The 18,964-nt window shown below is 36.7% G+C and overlaps 3 protein-coding genes across 4 annotated transcripts in view; 2 read left to right on the forward strand and 1 right to left on the reverse strand.

The window, feature by feature from the left end:
* Positions 1 to 544: 544 nt before the first annotated feature.
* On the reverse strand, positions 545 to 3,123 carry LOC120634663 (carbonyl reductase [NADPH] 3-like). Of its 2 annotated transcripts, XM_039905400.1 has the most exons (4): positions 3,046 to 3,123; positions 2,709 to 2,970; positions 1,800 to 2,508; positions 545 to 1,055 (listed from the first exon to the last, which is right to left on the reverse strand). In XM_039905400.1, exons 3-4 carry the CDS (start codon positions 2,434 to 2,436, stop codon positions 847 to 849), a joined length of 846 nt encoding a protein of 281 aa, XP_039761334.1. In that variant the 5' UTR covers positions 2,437 to 2,508; positions 2,709 to 2,970; positions 3,046 to 3,123; the 3' UTR covers positions 545 to 846. The 2 variants fall into 2 exon arrangements, with proteins under 2 accessions (XP_039761334.1, XP_039761335.1); XM_039905401.1 differs by lacking the exon at positions 2,709 to 2,970.
* A 457-nt stretch (positions 3,124 to 3,580) lies between these two features.
* Positions 3,581 to 4,406, forward strand: LOC120634489 (protein lethal(2)essential for life-like). Its single transcript, XM_039905132.1, has one exon. It carries the CDS (start codon positions 3,801 to 3,803, stop codon positions 4,215 to 4,217), a length of 417 nt encoding a protein of 138 aa, XP_039761066.1. The 5' UTR covers positions 3,581 to 3,800; the 3' UTR covers positions 4,218 to 4,406.
* Positions 4,407 to 10,941: 6,535 nt separating this feature from the next.
* The window catches only part of LOC120634679, a 44,117-nt gene continuing 36,094 nt past the window's right edge, over positions 10,942 to 18,964 (forward strand). The window contains exons 1-3 of the mRNA XM_039905443.1: positions 10,942 to 10,967; positions 15,993 to 16,199; positions 17,007 to 17,162. Of these exons, the coding sequence (XP_039761377.1) occupies positions 16,008 to 16,199; positions 17,007 to 17,162 (348 nt within the window). The 5' untranslated portion in view covers positions 10,942 to 10,967; positions 15,993 to 16,007. The remainder of the gene's footprint in view (positions 10,968 to 15,992; positions 16,200 to 17,006; positions 17,163 to 18,964) is intronic.

The following is an 18,964-nucleotide window of genomic DNA, read 5'->3' on the forward strand; positions in this document are numbered from 1 at the left end:
TACCAGGTCCGATTTGATTTCAAAACTATGTTATTCGCGGCCGGGCGGCCCGCTGCATTTTTCTTGCTTATTGCGTTTCTATACCCTTCGCAACTTCTAAGCGATAGGTTTAATTTGAATTATAAGTATAAAAAGGAATTTGCAGGAATATATTCAAAATTAATATTTATGAAACTATACGACTTGCTTGTATCTGTGAAGAGTTATGTCCTTTTATCTCGGACAATATTTATCAGATCTTCACTAAAATTAGACAAAGCATGCTTGTTAGTATACACTTTCAAAAAAAAGAATGATTAAAATTGGTCCAAATTTAACGGAGCTATGAAGTAAAATTGATAAAAATTTTCATCCCGTTTCCCAGAGGATACTTATTATTTATCGGGATGAAAAGTATCCTATATTTTGACCTGGGATACCAGCTACCGCTATACCAAATTTAATTTAAATCCGTTCAGTAGTTTTCACGTGATGCCCGGACAGACAGACAGACAAAAGTTAAATAAAAATCTGTTTTGGACTCAGTATCGATAAGCATCCCCCGATTAAAATTTTAAAAATATATTAAATGTACAGAAATCTTCCAGTTACAGTTTTATTATATGTATAGATGACATCTAACATAACAAAGGAAGAGGGTTGGTAAGGGCAATTTTTCACTATCGGCATCGGTTGCTTAATATTAAGTAATTTTATTCAATAGTACAACTACATCATAACAATAATAAAAAATATGACTGGAGCTATAAAAATGCATTTGAAAATAGTCTGAAATCCAAACTTTTTGTTTAATTAATGTGTGACGCGCGAAAAATGCCTCGTCAACCCGCCCCCTTTTCGCCATCATCACACGCTCTTCCCATCAATAAACCCGCGAGGATCCGGTCCGTCCCACTCCACTATAGCCCCATTATGCCACACGTACAACCCCCCGCCCGCTGGTTGCAATGCACACTCCAGAGCCCCTTCAGCTGCCTTTTCAGGGGTCACGGAGCCGGCCCCTCGGGTCATATCGGACATCACGTAGCCGGGATGAAAGCAGTTTACGAGAATACCTGAAAAATATTGCTGTTACAAAATGGTTTTTCTTTCTTTCAAAATTGTTAATCTGTCCAATCTAAAATCTTGAGCAAAAGCCTTGAAGTTTGTATCAGCATTATCTGTAGGAAAGAGTAGGGAAAGAATAGCACTACCTATACTCAATCAATCTGTAATCTGAATTTTTCAGATTCTATTGAAATAATTATTATTAATTTGGGGCTATTGTTTCTTTATTTTTTAATAATTTGCTTTTTGTTTAAGCATAGCTGAAATACGTATCCAAGCAGCAGCAACTAACTAGCAGTTATTATTGTATTATCTGTGAGCTGGACTACCATAAATTCAGCCAGTAATAACAATTTCTGTCTAGTGGATGTCTTTGCAGGAAACGGGTTGAAAAATGCCCGTCGCTTCTGCTAACCGAAGTTTAATCGGATATAGATTCGATTAGTATCACAACATTTTTTTGTAATGATACGTATAGATATTGAGGCCTTAAAACTAGGGCGCAAGTATTGCTTTTGACTTCAGCCCTTCGTTACCAATCGTCCTCATACAAAACGCATAATTTTACAGTGTCTATACTCATCGACCTGTCTATAGAATTTTTTGTATGTTGATGACACTCCATATGGTCACCATTAGAGTAAGCAATTGCCGGGAAGGATACCTACTGAGTTATATTTCGAAAATCGCTGTTGCACGTTATTTTGTAAAGGGTTTCATTTGTAATAAATTAAATATAAATAGATACGTACCTTGATCAGATAGTTGGCGATTTAACATAAAGGTATATGCATTCACACCCACTTTCGAAACTACATAGGGAGAATCACCCCATCCGTCAGCGCCATCTCTGTTTAACTTCACCGATTCCAGGTAACTTTCCATTAAAACAGTCAATTGTTCCAAATTTAAATTTGGATCAATGAATTTTTTCCTTAACTCTTCTGATGGTATTCTCGATAAGTGTCCAGAGGAGCTCGTTATATTGAGTATGCTCCCATTTTCGTTAACCAACGGCAAAATTGCTTCGGTAAAGTTTACTAAAGCGAAAAAGTTTACGAGTAAAGTTTGTTCTGCCTGAGAAGCTTTCGGTTCTTTCGAGTCGTTCAGAAACAGTACGCCAGCATTATTTATCAACAAATCAATCTTTTTATTTTGAGAACGAAAAAAAGAACAGAAAGTAGATATACTTTTTTCGTTAGTCACATCAAGCTGGTGATATTTAGGATTGTAACCTTGCTTCTGCAGCTCATTGCAGGCTTTATTGCCGCGTTCCGCGTCTCGAGATGTTAAATAAACTGGACCTTTGAATTCTTTGCAAAGGCCTTTAACTATGGCAAAGCCGAGTCCTTTATTGGCTCCAGTAACAACTGCTATTTTCTCGGGCATGATAATGACTACTCATGAATGATATCGAACATCGTTTGGGGACGTCATCAATATTATCTTCGTACCATTGACCTATAATATTATTGAGTGCGAAGTGAGATATTATTACTTCTAAAGATAAAACTCATACCTACATCTGGCTTTGAAATCTGGCAAGTGAGCGCATCCATAGAAACTAGGCTATGCTCAGAGTCAGGTTTTGTCAAAGCAAAAATTAAAAAAAAAAAATTATTCAACACATCAATAAAGAAGGTGGAAACTTAGATGCTTACAAATGTTTTTTTCGAGTTTTACTTCTTGTAAGTGATAAATCCTTCGTATAGCTCAATATTTTATGCAACTTGCTATGTTAGTCCCAATGGAACTCCAATCAAACAAGTAACTTAGACATTTTAAAACCAAGGTATCTAGTTGCCTCCTGAGTAACGCTAAGTAACATCCGTCATTATCCCAGTCCTAAGGCCTGTATCCTAGCTCGTGGAGTTTCATAGGTGCACGCAGATAGATATCACTTCTGCAAGCACAGTGCGGTCTCTAAAACCATAACATGTTATGCAAAAGTTGTAGTAACTGTTAATAATAAACCAAGTTCTATAAAACTATAAATACCTATAATGAGTATTCAGGTTAATAACTAAGAAAATAAGTATATAACTAAGGTTATATTGGTATTCAAATAAAATAAACACAAACAAAGAAGTACAATCCACTGGTAAAAAAGTTCATTTTAAGAATGGAGGGTAGAGGTAAGGAGAGTCATCTGTGTATATGAAAAAGTGTCGTCAAAATGTATTAAATTAGGATGGCGCCACATTTGCATCAGGGTAACTCTTAAAAGAAGTGCCAAATATAAATATTGTTAGAGTAGAGGTACCTCTACCCTCCATAGATCCGGTATGAAAATAAAGCCACAGATACATTAATCTGCGAATCATAAAATTTCTGATTTCTAATTTTATACAATATACGCAAAGGAATCAAAAATCTTTTGCTGTACAAAAAATATAATAATAATATATTCCTGTCATTTCGCGCTGGTTTCAAACTATTGAGTATAATGGTAAGTGTTGGCAACCCTGCGTTTCTTTTATCTGTGCTAGCAGCTGACTGCTCGTTCATTCAGAATCCAGATTATTTCATTCATTTTTTATCAGCTGTGTATAGTAAAGTGTGGCCTGCGGTTTGTTTATTTACATTACATTATTAACATTGTTGGAACGTTCTAGAATTATTAAATTTAGTAACCTTCTTACTTTTCAAAGTTATTTATTGACCTTTTAAACACGAAGTGTTATCTGAGTAATATCAGTTATTAATTGATTATATCATAAGTGATAAATAAATAAGTTGCTACCTAAACAACGATGTCATTGTGGCAGACTACAAAACCTATATTTGGAGACGAAGTAGTTCTACGTTCTATCGATTGGCTGGAGAATTTTACATGGAGGAACGAATCAACGATAAAGAAAGAAAAGGACAAGTATCGGATAAGTTTGCAAGCTAAAGATTTCTCACCCCAACAGATTACTGTAAAAACTGTGGATGGGTTTATTATAGTGGAGGGAAAACATGAAGAGAAAAGGGATGAGGATGGTTATATTTCCCGGCACTTTGTGAGGAGGTACGCCTTGCCGGAGGGCTGTCCACCGGAATCTGTGGAATCGAGTTTGTCGTCGGATGGGATTTTAACTATCACAGCGCCTAGAAAACCGGTCGCCCGTCGGGGTACCGTCATACCAGTTTCTCACGAAGTTTCCAATGTTATATCCAAATTGTAAACAGTGTAAAAGTAGTCCAAACTCCAACAATTATTGTGATAAACATATTGTTATAATACCTACCTAAATATAATTTTTATTTTATGTGAATAAAAAATATATTTAGTGTCAATTTACAGCTAACAGTATGATGGCTATGGATAATAAATAATAATACCTATAATTAAAATATCTTCTTGATTATTTGTAAACAAGCTGTAATTAAAAAAACTACTTTTTTTATAGTATATTTATTTTTATCATTTATTGATTTTCAATTTTGTTTAAATTCTTAACAATGCTTAATTTAAGAAAAAAAAAATCCACCCTCCGGGCTTTTGGATGCCCAAGCAAACAGCGGCAAGGGCTTCAGAGTGAGGAACCTCTTCACAATACGCGCCGTTTCAAGGATTACTGCCTTCTGCATCCGACCCTTGATCCAACAACCAAGCGAAAGCTTCTTAAGAGGTCGGTCGAAGCTTTTTGCGAGAAGACCATTGACTGAAACTACGATCGGAAAAATACCGGCCGACTCAACACTCCAAATGGCGGTAATCTCGTGAGCGACGACCAAGTCTTTAGATACTTTTTCCTTTTCAGCTTTCCCCAAATTATAGTCCTGTGGTATATCGTCTATTTATTATTATTATTATCATCATCTGTGTACACTTTAGTGTCTCAGCTAACAGCTGGTAAAAAAAAAATGGCGGCAATGGCGCTCTAATTTAAAAATGGTTGGATTTAAGGTTAATGTGTTGGTCGTGGTAAGTAAAGATGGTCGTGGATAAGCCTCTCGATCCGGGAGAGACTATAACCATTTCACAATATGACTCTCAATGCCCTCAAACAGCGCAACCCTCTTCCTCTCGCAAACCTGTTGGGGAATACAAGACTGTAGAATCTAATCTGAAAAAATTAATTAGTGATCCTACGTTAGCGTCCCCCTCCATTCAAAGTCAATATATACATCCCTCTCTGTCAGAGGCTCCAAAAAATATGTAAGTGACGACCACATTTATTGTGTTGATTTCCCCTGAAGTGTCCGACCCTTCAGCAGGTAAAATAGAAAACAAGAAAATGAAAGCAGTGAGACCTGGGTCCCAACGCAATCAGTAGTTGTTACAAAGTTCTCCCAGTCAAAATATATTCATACCATACATCTTTACCCGTTGAGACCTACGTTTACCGACAGTTCAATGTGTTAACTGCTGCCGCTTTGGACATGTTAAGGCCCAGTGCAATTTCAGTCCAAGATGCTTTAAATGCTCCCAATCCCATTTTGGTGAGTCATGCAGTGTTCTCCTCGATCAGGCAGTGTGTATGTTATGTTCCGGTAAACACCTAGCAACTGATAGAAATTGTCCAGAGCACTCAATCAACAGTCAATTAAAATAGTGATGTCGGATGAGAACCTGTCCTACCAAGATGCTTCATCCCTGTTTCCACCAGTTCGCCTTTCTAATGCTGATATAGCAAAAGGAATGTTTTGTCCTACTTCATTTTCCAACAGAACCATTCCAAAATACACTTTTTTACCTCATGTGCCAACCAAGTCATATAAACAAACTGTTTTTCGTCCTCCCAGTCCAAGAGCTCCAATGAGAAAGGGGTTCGATAGACAGGCACACAATGATATCACTCGCAGTGGATCCTCCCTGGGCAATGGGTATTCTCTGAACAATGATCACACATATATATACACATATCTTTCCTCTAATGATAATCTGATCCCTACTCTTACCAAATCTCTCACTACTATTATTGAAATTCTGGTCTAAACCCATTACCGTCCAACGTTGCTCAAATATTTTATCCTCTATACTTCACCAGTTCTGATGTTAGAGGATTTTAATGCCAACCATACATCTATGGGCTCCCATTCCTTTGATGGGTTTGCAACTCTTTTTGTCAATCTTTTAGATAAATTGAATATCTGTGTCTTAAATGACGGGACTAACTAGACTAACCTTATGGCTGTCTTCTTAGATGTAGCAGCGGCGTATGATTACGTTCTTCTTCCGGTTCTCAGTGAAAAATTGAAACAGCTGAGCATTCCGCCGACACTGACACAAATAATTTTCAATCTTCTTTCAGTAAGGTCTATTATTGTAAGAACTAACTCAACCAACCCCCCAGAATTACCTGGAAAGGCCTTCCTCAGGGCTCTGTCCTTAGCACCTTCTTTGTATCATTTACACTTATGACCACGAATTGTCTGTCAACAGATTCTGCAACATTTTACAGTATGCTGACGATATTGCCATTTGTTCTAGTTCAAACTCCATGGATGAAATTTCTGTTTCTTAAAACACTGCTTTATATTATTAAGGCCAATGGTTATCAGATCATGGGCTCTCATTGTCAATAGCTAAGGGAAAGGCAGGCAAATACCCCAGCCCATTATTGTTTATGAAGATCAACAGAATCCACTTGCTTGCAAATTCACATTCCTGAGTGTATTTTTGGACAGTAGATTAAACGGAATTGCTCACATAGACTACATTCTCAAAAAATGCGAAAATAATATCAATATCCTCCGGTCTTTATCAGGGGTGTGGGGTTCCCACTCATTTTCTCAAAAACTTCTATACAATGCCATAGTCCGCAATCATTTAGACCATAATCTACCCATAGGCTATTTGTTTTAGACCCCATAAACTACCGATGATGCATATAATTTGTTGAATTAGCTTTCAACAAATTATATGCATCGCCATCGAGCTTCAAACAAAGAGCAGCTTGAGTTATGGGTACTAAGATAAGTGATGAATATTTTTATGCATAATTTACTTATAAAATACAGATATACACCCAGACACTGAAAAAAACATTACATTTTACAGTTGTGGGAATCGAACCCACGGACTTGGACTCAGAAAGCACAAAAGCTGCCCACTGCGATAAAGCCCTGTCGGGGACCGAACTCGGGACATCCGACTTATAAGACACAGCGCTCACCACTGCGCCATAAATGGCACTGGCAAAAACTTCGATACAAATATAGTACTAACATTATTAATATAAAAATACGTGTCTAGTATGATGACCATTTTTTTTTTTTATTTCTGTGCTAGCTACAATATTAACAATAAAACATTCCACGGAAATTTCAACTCTTTCTTTTACTGTTCATACAGACGGACGGACCGGACGGACAGAAAGCGCAGCGGAGGCTTAGTAACGGTACTTGGTCTCTTTGGCACTGTTCTGGTACGGAACTCTAAAAATGCTTGAGGGATCTAATCCGGGACTTCCCACTTATAAGATCATTCTGCTCACCACTTTGGAAGCTCCACAGTCAGTTGATCTCAATTTTTTCGAAAAGCTACTTAGGTTAGTTTGGTTCTTTTTTCAAGAAGACCAATCCTTACTAATATTATAAGTGCGAAAGTGTGTTTTTTGCTTGTTTGTCTTTCCTTTTAAAAACAACCAATCAACTTGATTTTTAACCTTTTAACCTAAGAAAACAAACCGTACCTACCCACGGGATTTGTAAAAAAGAGTAATAAACGCAGACGAACGCGGGCAATAGCTAGAGTAATATATTTTAAAATAATATCTAACCAATGATTCTTATGAATAAGTCAACGTGATTGTTATTCATCGACGTCAGTTTTTCGTTTAACCGCCATTTTGTCTTATAAAAATGCATTATAAAGACCTTAACCTCTACATTGTTTACGTGTCTTCATAACTCTTTTTTTTTCTTGGGAAAATCGACATAGCCCCCACGACACGTGGACGCGCAAGTTTTGTTTGAGTCAAACCACTCGCTGCTCCAACACTTTTTTTTCATTACAAGTTAACCCTTGACTGCAATCCTAACCGGTGGTAAGTGATGTTAAGATGCTAGCGGGCTAACCTGTTAGCAAGTATCGCAGTTATATATATTTAGGTTTATAGACGAGCGCTTGACTGCAATCACACCTGATGGTAAGCGATGATGCAGGCTAAGGTGGAGCGCGCTTGCCTAGAAGATGCCTATTCACTCGTCAGAAACGAAGATGCGAAGCGCTTTGTACGCGATATTTAACCCTACATCTCTAATCGGTTCCTACACGATCGGAACGCTAATTAGCTTAGCGGCACGTCTTTGCCGGTAGGGTGGTAACTGGCCACGGCCGAAGCCTCCCACTAGAACAGAAAATTAGGAAATAATGAATTCCCAAATCTCCTGCAGGGGCTAGGACCTCTAATTTAAAACACAGCGCTTACCGCTGCGCTGCGAGGTCATCAAAAATACAAAACACAACCGCGACTCCGCCAGAAGATACGTGACAAAGAAGACAGCCAGAGGCGTGTCGGAACAGCACTCTAGCCAATATCAGGACGAGACGAGAAAGACGCTCCAACTAGCGACCGTCCATCGCCGACGAAAATCGCGCCAACCGCTCTGCTTTCACCCACCAGTTCCGTACCCGTCTACTTGGGCGTACCCAACTTCTGGTATAGCGGTGACAAATTGTGTAGGCACACGTGAAATTTTTGTAGAGGGCTCTCAATAGATTGGATGCTTCTGTCTATATTGAGATAGCTCAATCAGCAGTTATTGAAAAATAAATATAATATAATTTGTACATACGATACCTATTTAGTATTCTTCTTCTTCTTCTTAGTCGTTTCAGTCTTGACAGACTGGTCGTGGTCGTCATCTGGGTTTTGTGGCTCGCTTGACAATACTTCGCCACTCTTCTCTAACGGATGCCTTTCTTGCGCATTCATGTAGAGGAGCCTCGATTGTGGCCTTCACTTGGTCCGTCCATCTCATCGGTGATCTTCCGCGTGCTCTGGTACCTTCTACTTTACCTTGAACCACAAGTCGCTCAATGGACACGTCATCATTACGCCTGGACACGTGACGAAGAAACTAAGAATTCGCACTTGAACTGCAGAAGAAAGGCGCTGTTTGATTTAGTATTAATATATCATTATCATCATCAAGTTTTAACCCAGCAACTAACAATATTTATTTAGTATTAATTATTTAAGTGCGATTAGACTCAGCATGGAGATAGTAAATTTTCACGAGTCTCATCTGATTGAGGCCGCCAATTTAGACCAGCTTGGACCTTGGCTTGGCTTCCCTCGAAATGGAGGACCCAAAGCGACGCGGCGCCTAGTGGGTAAGGTTTCTGCTTTCCTTTCGTGCGGCACGCACCACTGTCTTTTCGGAGTTATGTGCGTTTTAATTTAAGCAATTTAAATATCACTTGCTTAAAATGTTGAAGGAAAACATCGTAAGTAATGAATGCCTGAGATTTCTCCTTAATGTTCTCAACTAGGCTATTTAGGCCTAGTTTAGACCAAAATCACCTCTGGAATAGTTTTGAAGTCAACACTATTCCAGAGGTGATTTTGGTGCAGTCCATCGACTTTAGTGCCGCCTGACTGTCACTGCAAATCAGTATATCTTTCCCAGCAAAATTCCGGTCTAGCATCACCTGTACCCTGGTATTTATTGCTAGCGTTTCCGCTTGAATGCCATAGCATATTGCCCTAGGCTGTAGCCATTTGTGTAGACCCACACAAATGGCTACAGAGGAAATAATATTAAGTATCTATCCCAGAATTAGGAAAATTGCCTGTAAAGTAAGTTGTGGTAAGGAAATGCTCTCGCAAAAATAATTGTATGATCCAGTTATTTCCAAATCAAATACTTTGTAAACACCATTTTTATACGTTACGAGTACGCTATCTTTCAATAACGTAAGTATTGATATATTTTCTACAAGTTGTTGTCCGCGACGTCGCTTGGGTATTTTTCAGTTTTTAACGTTTTTTGGACTAGTAATAAATGCAAAAGTGTATCTGTTTGTTGCCTATTTCGGGTCTACTATCTATTTTTCTATATTTGTTTATTAGCTTTTCCAGGAAAACAAACGGTTCTATTACACATTAGAGAAATGCCGTATTTTTAACATTGACCACAAAATGTTTAGGGATCAACTACCAAGCGAAAATGGAAAAGACATGGAAAAAAAAAACAAAACATTTAAAGAGCCTGTCATGAAAATGCCTCCATCCTACAGGGCTAGCACACAAAAATTATATCCCCCGATTATATCCTCTGATAAGGGATATAATTAACTTGTCCACCTGCTAAAGCAAGGGAACATGCAATATGAGAAGTTTATCCCCGTTTATTATTACACATACGAGTATATTATTAAGATATTATTTCCACTTGTTTGCCTATTTGATAAAGCTATGGGAGGAGATAATTGTTTATTCTTTTCCCGGGGAGATAATTGTCTCTTACCCATGTTAGCTGTGCTGCCCACTACAGGGCATACCCTGTACCCATAGGTCTCCTCTCGGAATGAGAAGGGTTTTGGTCGTTGCCTGCCTGATAAATGCGGATAGGTAGACTTTGGAAATAGTATTAGGACTTTGGAATAATGGAAAATTGTATCCAGGCATGCATGTTTACTCCTGACGTTTATCTTCACCGTTAAAGCAAGTGATAATTTAATTAACATACGCTCAAAGAATATTCTTTGAGAAATTCAATTTACTACGTGCAGCTTTAGGTTGTCTGTCAGTCAGGACGAAGAGTTTTATAGTTATAGAATACATAGATATACATCCCTAGCGGTCAAAGCGATAACATTACACTTGCGTAAAAAATCATTTCCAAAGCTACGAGACTTCTGTTCGTATGAATTATCTATCAATAATGGATCGATAAGTGACCGTGAACTCGAGTGTGATAAAATTGCTAAGCAGTTTGTACGCGGCGAGCGGCTATCCAAGACGCGAACAGTTGTACAGGTACGTACCTCGCTAGGCTCTGTGAATTCGTTTAAATAACTTTGCGGAAGTGCATGGTGATATAATAAGCCTTTATCATCATATCAATCCATTACCGGCCCACTATAGGCGACGGGTATCTTCCCAAATTTAGAATGGTGCGTGTTGAACGGTGAACGGTTCACCACGCGGACCCAGTGCGGATTGGTGGACTTCGAACGCCTTTTGAGAAAATTTTGAGAACTCTAAGGCATGCATGTTTCCTCATTGTGTTCTTCTTTCACCGTTTAAACGAGTGATAAGTCAATTGCTTAGAACGTAAGCTAAGCAGATGATTATGGTTTATGGTGAAAAAAAAGCGTGTAACCGAATTACGAAATACTGTTGAAGGGTGCCTAAGTATATTTCGTAAGGAATTACACATTGTAAAAATATTAAATCAAAAGGAGCATATTTTTTTTTCCTTACAAACTAATTCATAGCATTCTAAGTTTCTACTCATAACAAACCTATTGAAGATCAAAGACCGAAACGCGCACAGTACCTACGCTACGCGTCACGTAACTAATAAAGTGACAGGAATCATTTCATTTTAATTTTACGTGATGTTATGTGATTTTAGGGGCTGTATCTGATTTCTTTCTGTAAAAACTATGGCAGTGGCTTACTCAAAATCTATTAGCGTTTCGGTTTCACGGATAAGTCTCAAAGACAGTAAATAATGTAAATCTTAAACCTGTGATGTAATATTTCGGTTTTCATTTACACGTTGTATAATTGATTGCATCTTTTAAACATACATTGACGTACCTAAGCTCTAAAGAGAGTGGTTACAGGTAGGTACGTTACCGGTAATTACAGCCACATAAGGGGTAGGTACATTACCGGTAATTAAAAGGTGGTTACCACATGAGGGTTAACACCTACGCTTCAGATTTATGGACACAAGGCGACACTTTGTAGGACATGAACATAGAACATGTTCGCTAAATGTTACTCTGTTTTTAGGCTATGGTTGGCTATGGTTTTTAGTTTACCGTCAGTTTGGCCATTTTCTTGGCCCGTCAATTATTGCTTTAAATATATACCTAAGTAAATGCAAATTATTCAAAATAAAATTATTAAAGCTCTTTATAAGTATTACTATTTAACTTCTACAAAAAAATTGTGTACGGAGACGAAAATTCTTAATATTAATCAATTAAGTATACGCATTAAAAACCTGCACCTTAATAAGAAAAATAAGCACAGATAATATACTCTCGCAATTACGATCTCAAACGAAAACATACGCAAACTATCTAAGAAAACGTAATACAACATTTTTACTATCTAAAACTAGAACCAATTATGGAAATAAAAGCATACTGTGTGAGGGGGTGCTGTTGTACAATAATTAACCTGAGATAATGGTTAACACTAAAAGTTTACCAATATTTAAAAAACTTGTTATTGAACATGTACAAAATACCGTTCAGTTAAGTTAATGTAAGCTCTTTCTTATAAAACGTGTATTATCGCTCGCTAACTTTTTCTTTAACGCAAACATTTTTACTTTTAAATAATATGGTACATTTGTGAAGCACTTTGAGTATCTACTAATTTTAAAATATTATTGTATTCTCTTTGTAGGAGAACTATTAGTAGCAGAGTTTCTGCCTTGCGAATCGGTGCTAGAATCATTACAAACAGACGTACTTGACGTTTCAAAAGTCGATATATTAGGCCTACTTGAAATAAATAAATCTTGAATTTTTTATTTCGAATTTAAATAAGCTAATCTCACCAATTTTGATTGTGTGCTCTGTAAAAATAGACCTATCTAGGTCGCGAGGTCTAGGTAGTTCTAACTTCCAGCTATAAATAGTTTCGACCGTGGTTTCCTTCCATTAAGGCCTTGGTCAATATCGTCGTTGATATTATCATACGTTGTTATATGTTCTGCTTGACCCAGAACCGTTGAAACAATATCGTTTATGTATCTTTATGGAGCGGGTATATCAACAAGTAAAGGGTGCCCATAATTATTTTTAGGGCTCTGTCTGTGAGTGGGTGGTACCACTACCAGCTCGAGTACCGTCATAGGTATGTGAGTGTGTCATATCTCACTGTAGTGTCATGTACCGTCATAGGTAAATGTGAAAACTTAGAAATAATCTCTTAAATAATAAAATTAAATAATTAAAAAATTTAAAAATATCCTCTTAATGTAAAATTAGCAAAAGCGTACGTAACCCGTCCTCGGGACAGGAAATGTTAGACTTTTTTTTTTAATTACACCAATCCAATTATTGTATAACAGTCCTAAAAGTAAATAGTCCTTTTTATGATGTTTGAAAAGATTAAGTATTTTTAAACAGCAATGCCAGAGAATACCAAGTTAGTGCGAAGGTTACGTACGTTCGTAACAACCGAATAATTACACCTAGGTACTAATAACCTGTGTGATGTCAAATCGCGGACGCCCTCACGTCACTCCAGGGCACGGGGCCGTCGTCTATCACGCGATGTGTGGATTGTTAGACTTCACACACCCTTGAAAACGTTATGGACAACTCTCTGGCATGCAGCATTCCTCAAGATGTTTTCCTTCACCGTTTAAAGCAAGTGATATTTAAATTGTCCCACCGTGATGGCCACGACCACTCTGGCAAGAGTGTTACGACAAAGAAGAGTAACTAGCCACAGCCGTAGCCTCCCACCGGACCACACGAGAAAAAATTCAGAAATTCAAAATTCCCAAATTGCCCCTGCTGGAGATCAAACCGGGAACCTCCATCTTAAAAGCACACTCACCGCTGCGCTAGGGATGTCATCACACTTTGTTTGTTACTGTAAGAACTAATGTGGTCAATAAATCAATATAAATAAAATAAATAAATATACTACGACAATACACACATCGCCACCTAGCCCCAAAGTAAGCGTAGCTTGTGTTATGGGTGGGTACTAAGATGACTGATGAATATTTTTATGAATAATATACATAAATACTTAGAATATACATATAAACACCCACACACTGAAAAACATTCATGCTCATCACAAAAACATTCTCCAGTTGTGGGAATCGAACCCACGGCCTTGGACTCAGAAAGCAGGGTCGCTGCAAACTGCGTCAATCGGCCGTCATATATAATTATTATGCAAGCACTGGTAAATGCCCAGTGTAAGGAGAATATTATATAGATCAATAAAACTCCGTTGTTTGCATCCACAATTCAATCTTTTAATTCCTTTTCTTTTCTCATCACGACACACACCCGTTCTTGATGCCAGCGCTGACTCGAACTGACTTTTCCACATTTGTTTTTAACTACCCACTTTTCATTTCCTTTAAATTATAAAATAAACAAAGCTGGATTGCTTTTAATATTATAACGCAAAACAAAACCTAAAACTAGCAATAAAACCTACCTAAATGATTTATTTAAATTTAAAAAACATGGTTTGTATCTTTTGATATCGCGATTACCATCAGCACTTTTGTTGCTACTTATGATTTTTTACTGAGAATAATGGTTCTTACAACCTTTTCTTTAAATGATACCTACTATCTCAAATAGGGAATCAAGATAAATGGCCAAGTTCGGACCTTCAATGGTCGTTCGCTGTTTTTAATTCAGTTGACTGATGTACGTCGCGGCCACTAGACCTAATTACCGGTGATGTATACTTAGTTATTTTATTAGTGTGATTGCCGACCTTTAATTTAGAAATAATAGTGCAGTAAATAAAACATTTTCCAAACGGTTCGGAAATGTGCATTATAATGTTATTCCGGAATTATGTGCATCAATGCCAATTATTTTGGAGCCAAATTTAATCACGAATTCTAAATCCGTAAGGATTTATTCGATGTTCAACAAAATGTGTTTCATGAGTTGCCATGAACTACTTATTCTTTCTACTACTACTACTGTTGCTGTTAATATGAAAGAAAAACTCCTTGTTGCTCCGCTGTCCATCTTCTCGTCCCTCTGTATATCTTCCAGCGGGCTATATCTCATGAACCGTCACATATCAAACATAACCGTAACGTATGTATTATATATTATAAATACGTCAGGTAAATTTTACTCTTATCATCAAATCAAATCAAATACACTTTATTGTACACCAAATTAAAAAAACAAGCATTAAAAAATATACACAAATAAAATAAAGGAGAAAAGTTAAATAGGCGGCCTTATCGCTTAAAAGCGATCTCTACATGAAGCTAAGAAGAAGCTTATCGTGTACACAAAATAATACTTAAATAAGAAGCATAAATTAAAAAAATAAAAAATTAATAATAATAAATAAAATAAAATATACTTACACTTACAGTATAAAGGACTACGTAATCGATAAAAAAGCTTGGGTGTAAATTATTGCTCTAACCAGGTTGCTCTTCTAATAACTAAAATGACATTGTGAGATGGTGATAACAAAAAAAAAACATCCGCTAAGTTTGTTGTTGGCTTCTTCTTAGACCAGGACGCGTTTGGAACCCTCGTAGCTTTAGTTTTTAAGTTTACGAATGTGGTTATCGCCATCACCTCACTAGACACTACCGTGTAATTCTTATGTACGCATCAAAAGTGCCACCTACTTGAATAAAGATATTTTTGACTTTGACTTTGACTTTGACTTTATAATATAAAAAATATAATATAATAACTAATGGCCCCTTTTTATTGTGAGAGGATGGGTTGATATGATGATGATGATGATGATCATAATACATCATTCCTTTCCAATTCAGAACAGCTTCAATTTCTCAATTGAAGCTGTTCGATTTTTAAACAGCTACTAAAAAACACCTTTTACCCCCTTAGTAGTATGTGCATTTATTAGCATTTCCTTTTTTTTTATTTGACTTTTTTCCCCCTTTTTAAGCTTGTTTTTAAACAGTACCGTTCATTTATTTTTTTATTCTTCTTTTCCTTTCTGGCTTCTTTATGACATGTAGGTATATATTGTATATATTATTACTATAATATAAAATAATATTTTCCGTAAAGTAGGGTATTTTTAAATTATAATAAATGATTTATTTTATAGATTCCCATATTCAAGATGGACGCCGTTCAGCCGGAGTCCCTCTTGGAGTATGTTTTAATAGAGTACCGCTGGCTTGTGGTCATCACCACGTTGATGCCGCTCTCCTTCGCCTGGAAGATCTGGTCGACCGTCAGAAACTACGTAGTGTTCAGATTAAACAGCGCTCCGAAGGCTCACGAGCGGAAAGTCAAGGAGATTCAAAGACAGGTAGACATTTTTTATCGTTAAAGTTGTTAGCTGATTACTTTGATTAAAAATCATTATCGTTATCGTAATCACATGTCTTTTTATGCCATTTTTTTTGTAATAATTGACGAACCAAGCGGATGTACCGCCGGAGTCCATCCTTCCAAGTTCTATCATCACCGTTCTACCATCGAATTGCAAGGCATCGTAAAGCGTTTTGCTTCCTCGTTACTAATTCGCACCGCACAGATAGATAGTATCAGTTCCTATACTATCCAGTTGCGTGCACTTCGTACAAGCACAAAAGCACTGCCTACCCTAAAACTTTTGTACATGACTCATAAAGGGGGAAGGATTTTTCCATTTTATACATATTCCTTCTTTATGCATACAACTGTGCACGCAACTGGTTACTTCAAATCAACAGTGAACACGATCAAGATTCATCTAGGCCGCATCATCACTTCTCTTCGGGTGTGATTGCGGTCAAGCGCTAGTCAATCGATTTAAAAAAAAATTGGTGGTGAGGTCCGCGGATCGAACTCGGTCCCCCCGAAAGTGAGGTTCTAACTACTAAGCAGTGGCGTGCACTGGGTTTCTCACCAGAGTATGCATACAGCAGGAAAATTGCATAAAACGGGTAAAATTCTTCTCTTATACGAGTTATTTATCAATTTTAGGGTAGGCAGTGCTCTTTTGCATGTTTTAAGTGCACGCCACTAAGCCATCACCTTTTGGCACTTGAAGTGTATATGAGATGGTTATCGTGGGTAACTTAAAATAATACACATTTAGATTGCTGTAACTTGTTTAATTATATTTTTCCAGATAAAAGAATGGCTGGCGGGCGATCGTACCACGCATCTTTGCACCGCACGGCCTACGTGGCAGACCATATCTTTCCGTCAGGGTATCTACAAGAGGAACTTTACCAACATTGACATCAACCTGGTCGATGTGCTGGAAGTTAATAAGGAGAGTATGGTAAAATCAAGAATATTTTATATTTTTATTAAAACTACACTTTCAGGAAATTTACAATTTATAAATTTCAAATACTTGTTAACATTTTTCATTTGTCTGACAGAGATCGCTACTAAGCGATAAGGCCGCTTTTTGTATTCTACTTCTGTCTTTGTATTTCTTTTGTTTATTTTTTTATTTTCCTAACTTCATAGTGGTGTACAAATAAAATGTTAAATAAATAAATTAATAAATAAATCATTTCGGAATCGGCATGTTTTACCTAAATCTGCATTTCACCGCAATCTCATACCACAGATGCCGAAATTTTGTCTTTTATTACATAACGACGGCCGACTACGTAGGCAGCGACCCTGCTTTCTGAGTTCAAAGCCGTGGGTTCGATTCCCACAACTGGAAAATGTTTGTGTGATGTACATGAATGTTTTTCAGTGTCTGGGTATTTATCTGTATATTATATCATATATGTATTTATATGTATTATTCATGAAAATATTCATCAGTCATCTGTGTACCCACAACTCAAGCTACGCATACTTTGGGGCTAGATGGCAATGTGTGTATTGTCGTAGTATATATTTATTTATTTTTGTAACTCCATCTTTTAGTTCCAGTGCAGATTAGCACGTTCTGACATAAAAAAAAACTCTTCAACTTTTTTATTAGATAGTACTGTAGTATACTAGTAATTGCCCGCGAATTCCTTTGTATGTTTATGCCTATGTCATTCACTGACTGAACTATTACGATGCAAAAAAAAAAATGTTTGCTCTATGGAAAGCAAAAACAAATCTACCAACCGGGAAAATGTATATTTTTCCTGGGATAAAAAGTCCTCCAGAAATAAATTCTATCTCTGTGATAAAATTCATTCAGATCCGTTCAGCCGCTCGGTATTCCGTAAGTACCTAGATAAAAGATAATGAACCGAGTTAATGATAAACACCTGTTAACTAAAATACCAACGAATCCAATCACCACGTAACTTACATATTATCATGAGAATTACGAAATACAAATCTTATCATTTAATAAAAGATATTTACCTTAAAGAGTTCATTTTGAAAGATTTAATATGTGTTAAAAGATATAAGATAGCTAAATACGTACCTACTTCGTAATGTAGATACGTCAAAACATAATCCCAGTTTCTGTATTCAATGAAAAATAGATATTTAAAATCCTTACTTTTATTATTATTTAATTTAATAGTAAGCTACCTACATATGTTTAGTTTAGTTTTTAATTATTCTGTTTTATAGTAGTGTCATAGTAAAAAAAAAAATTATTTATTATTTTTATATTAATTATTGAGAGTAGGAAAAATTTTGTGGCAGATTTTTTAAATTATTTCCTTCCGAACGCAAATTGGCCTAGACACCGCGAACCAGTTGATGTGGGATCAATAAACAGTAACCATTGCCTAAAAGTACCGCTAAAAACGGATTAAAATCGGTCCGGTCTATCTATGATATATATACGGTCTAACTACGCATGACGATATTATCATAGGCATTTATACAGAGAAACATAAAAACACCATAATGTCGCGTATAAAAATAACCTAATCATATTACCTCCAAAAATAAGTACAGGTACTAAATTCCTTTCCCTTAAAAATATGCCTAAACCCAAACAAGTCTCTCTTCTTTTTGAAGAAGACATTTTGTGCCGACACATGCCGGTAAAAAAAAAAAATTATTTATTATTTTTATATTAATTATTAAGCGTAGGAAAAATTTTATGGCAGATTTTTTAAATTATTTCCTTCCGAACGCAAATTGGCCTAGACACCGCGAACC

Source organism: Pararge aegeria, chromosome 24 (genome assembly GCF_905163445.1).
Source record: "Pararge aegeria chromosome 24, ilParAegt1.1, whole genome shotgun sequence".
Taxonomy (NCBI): Eukaryota; Metazoa; Arthropoda; class Insecta; order Lepidoptera; family Nymphalidae; genus Pararge; species Pararge aegeria.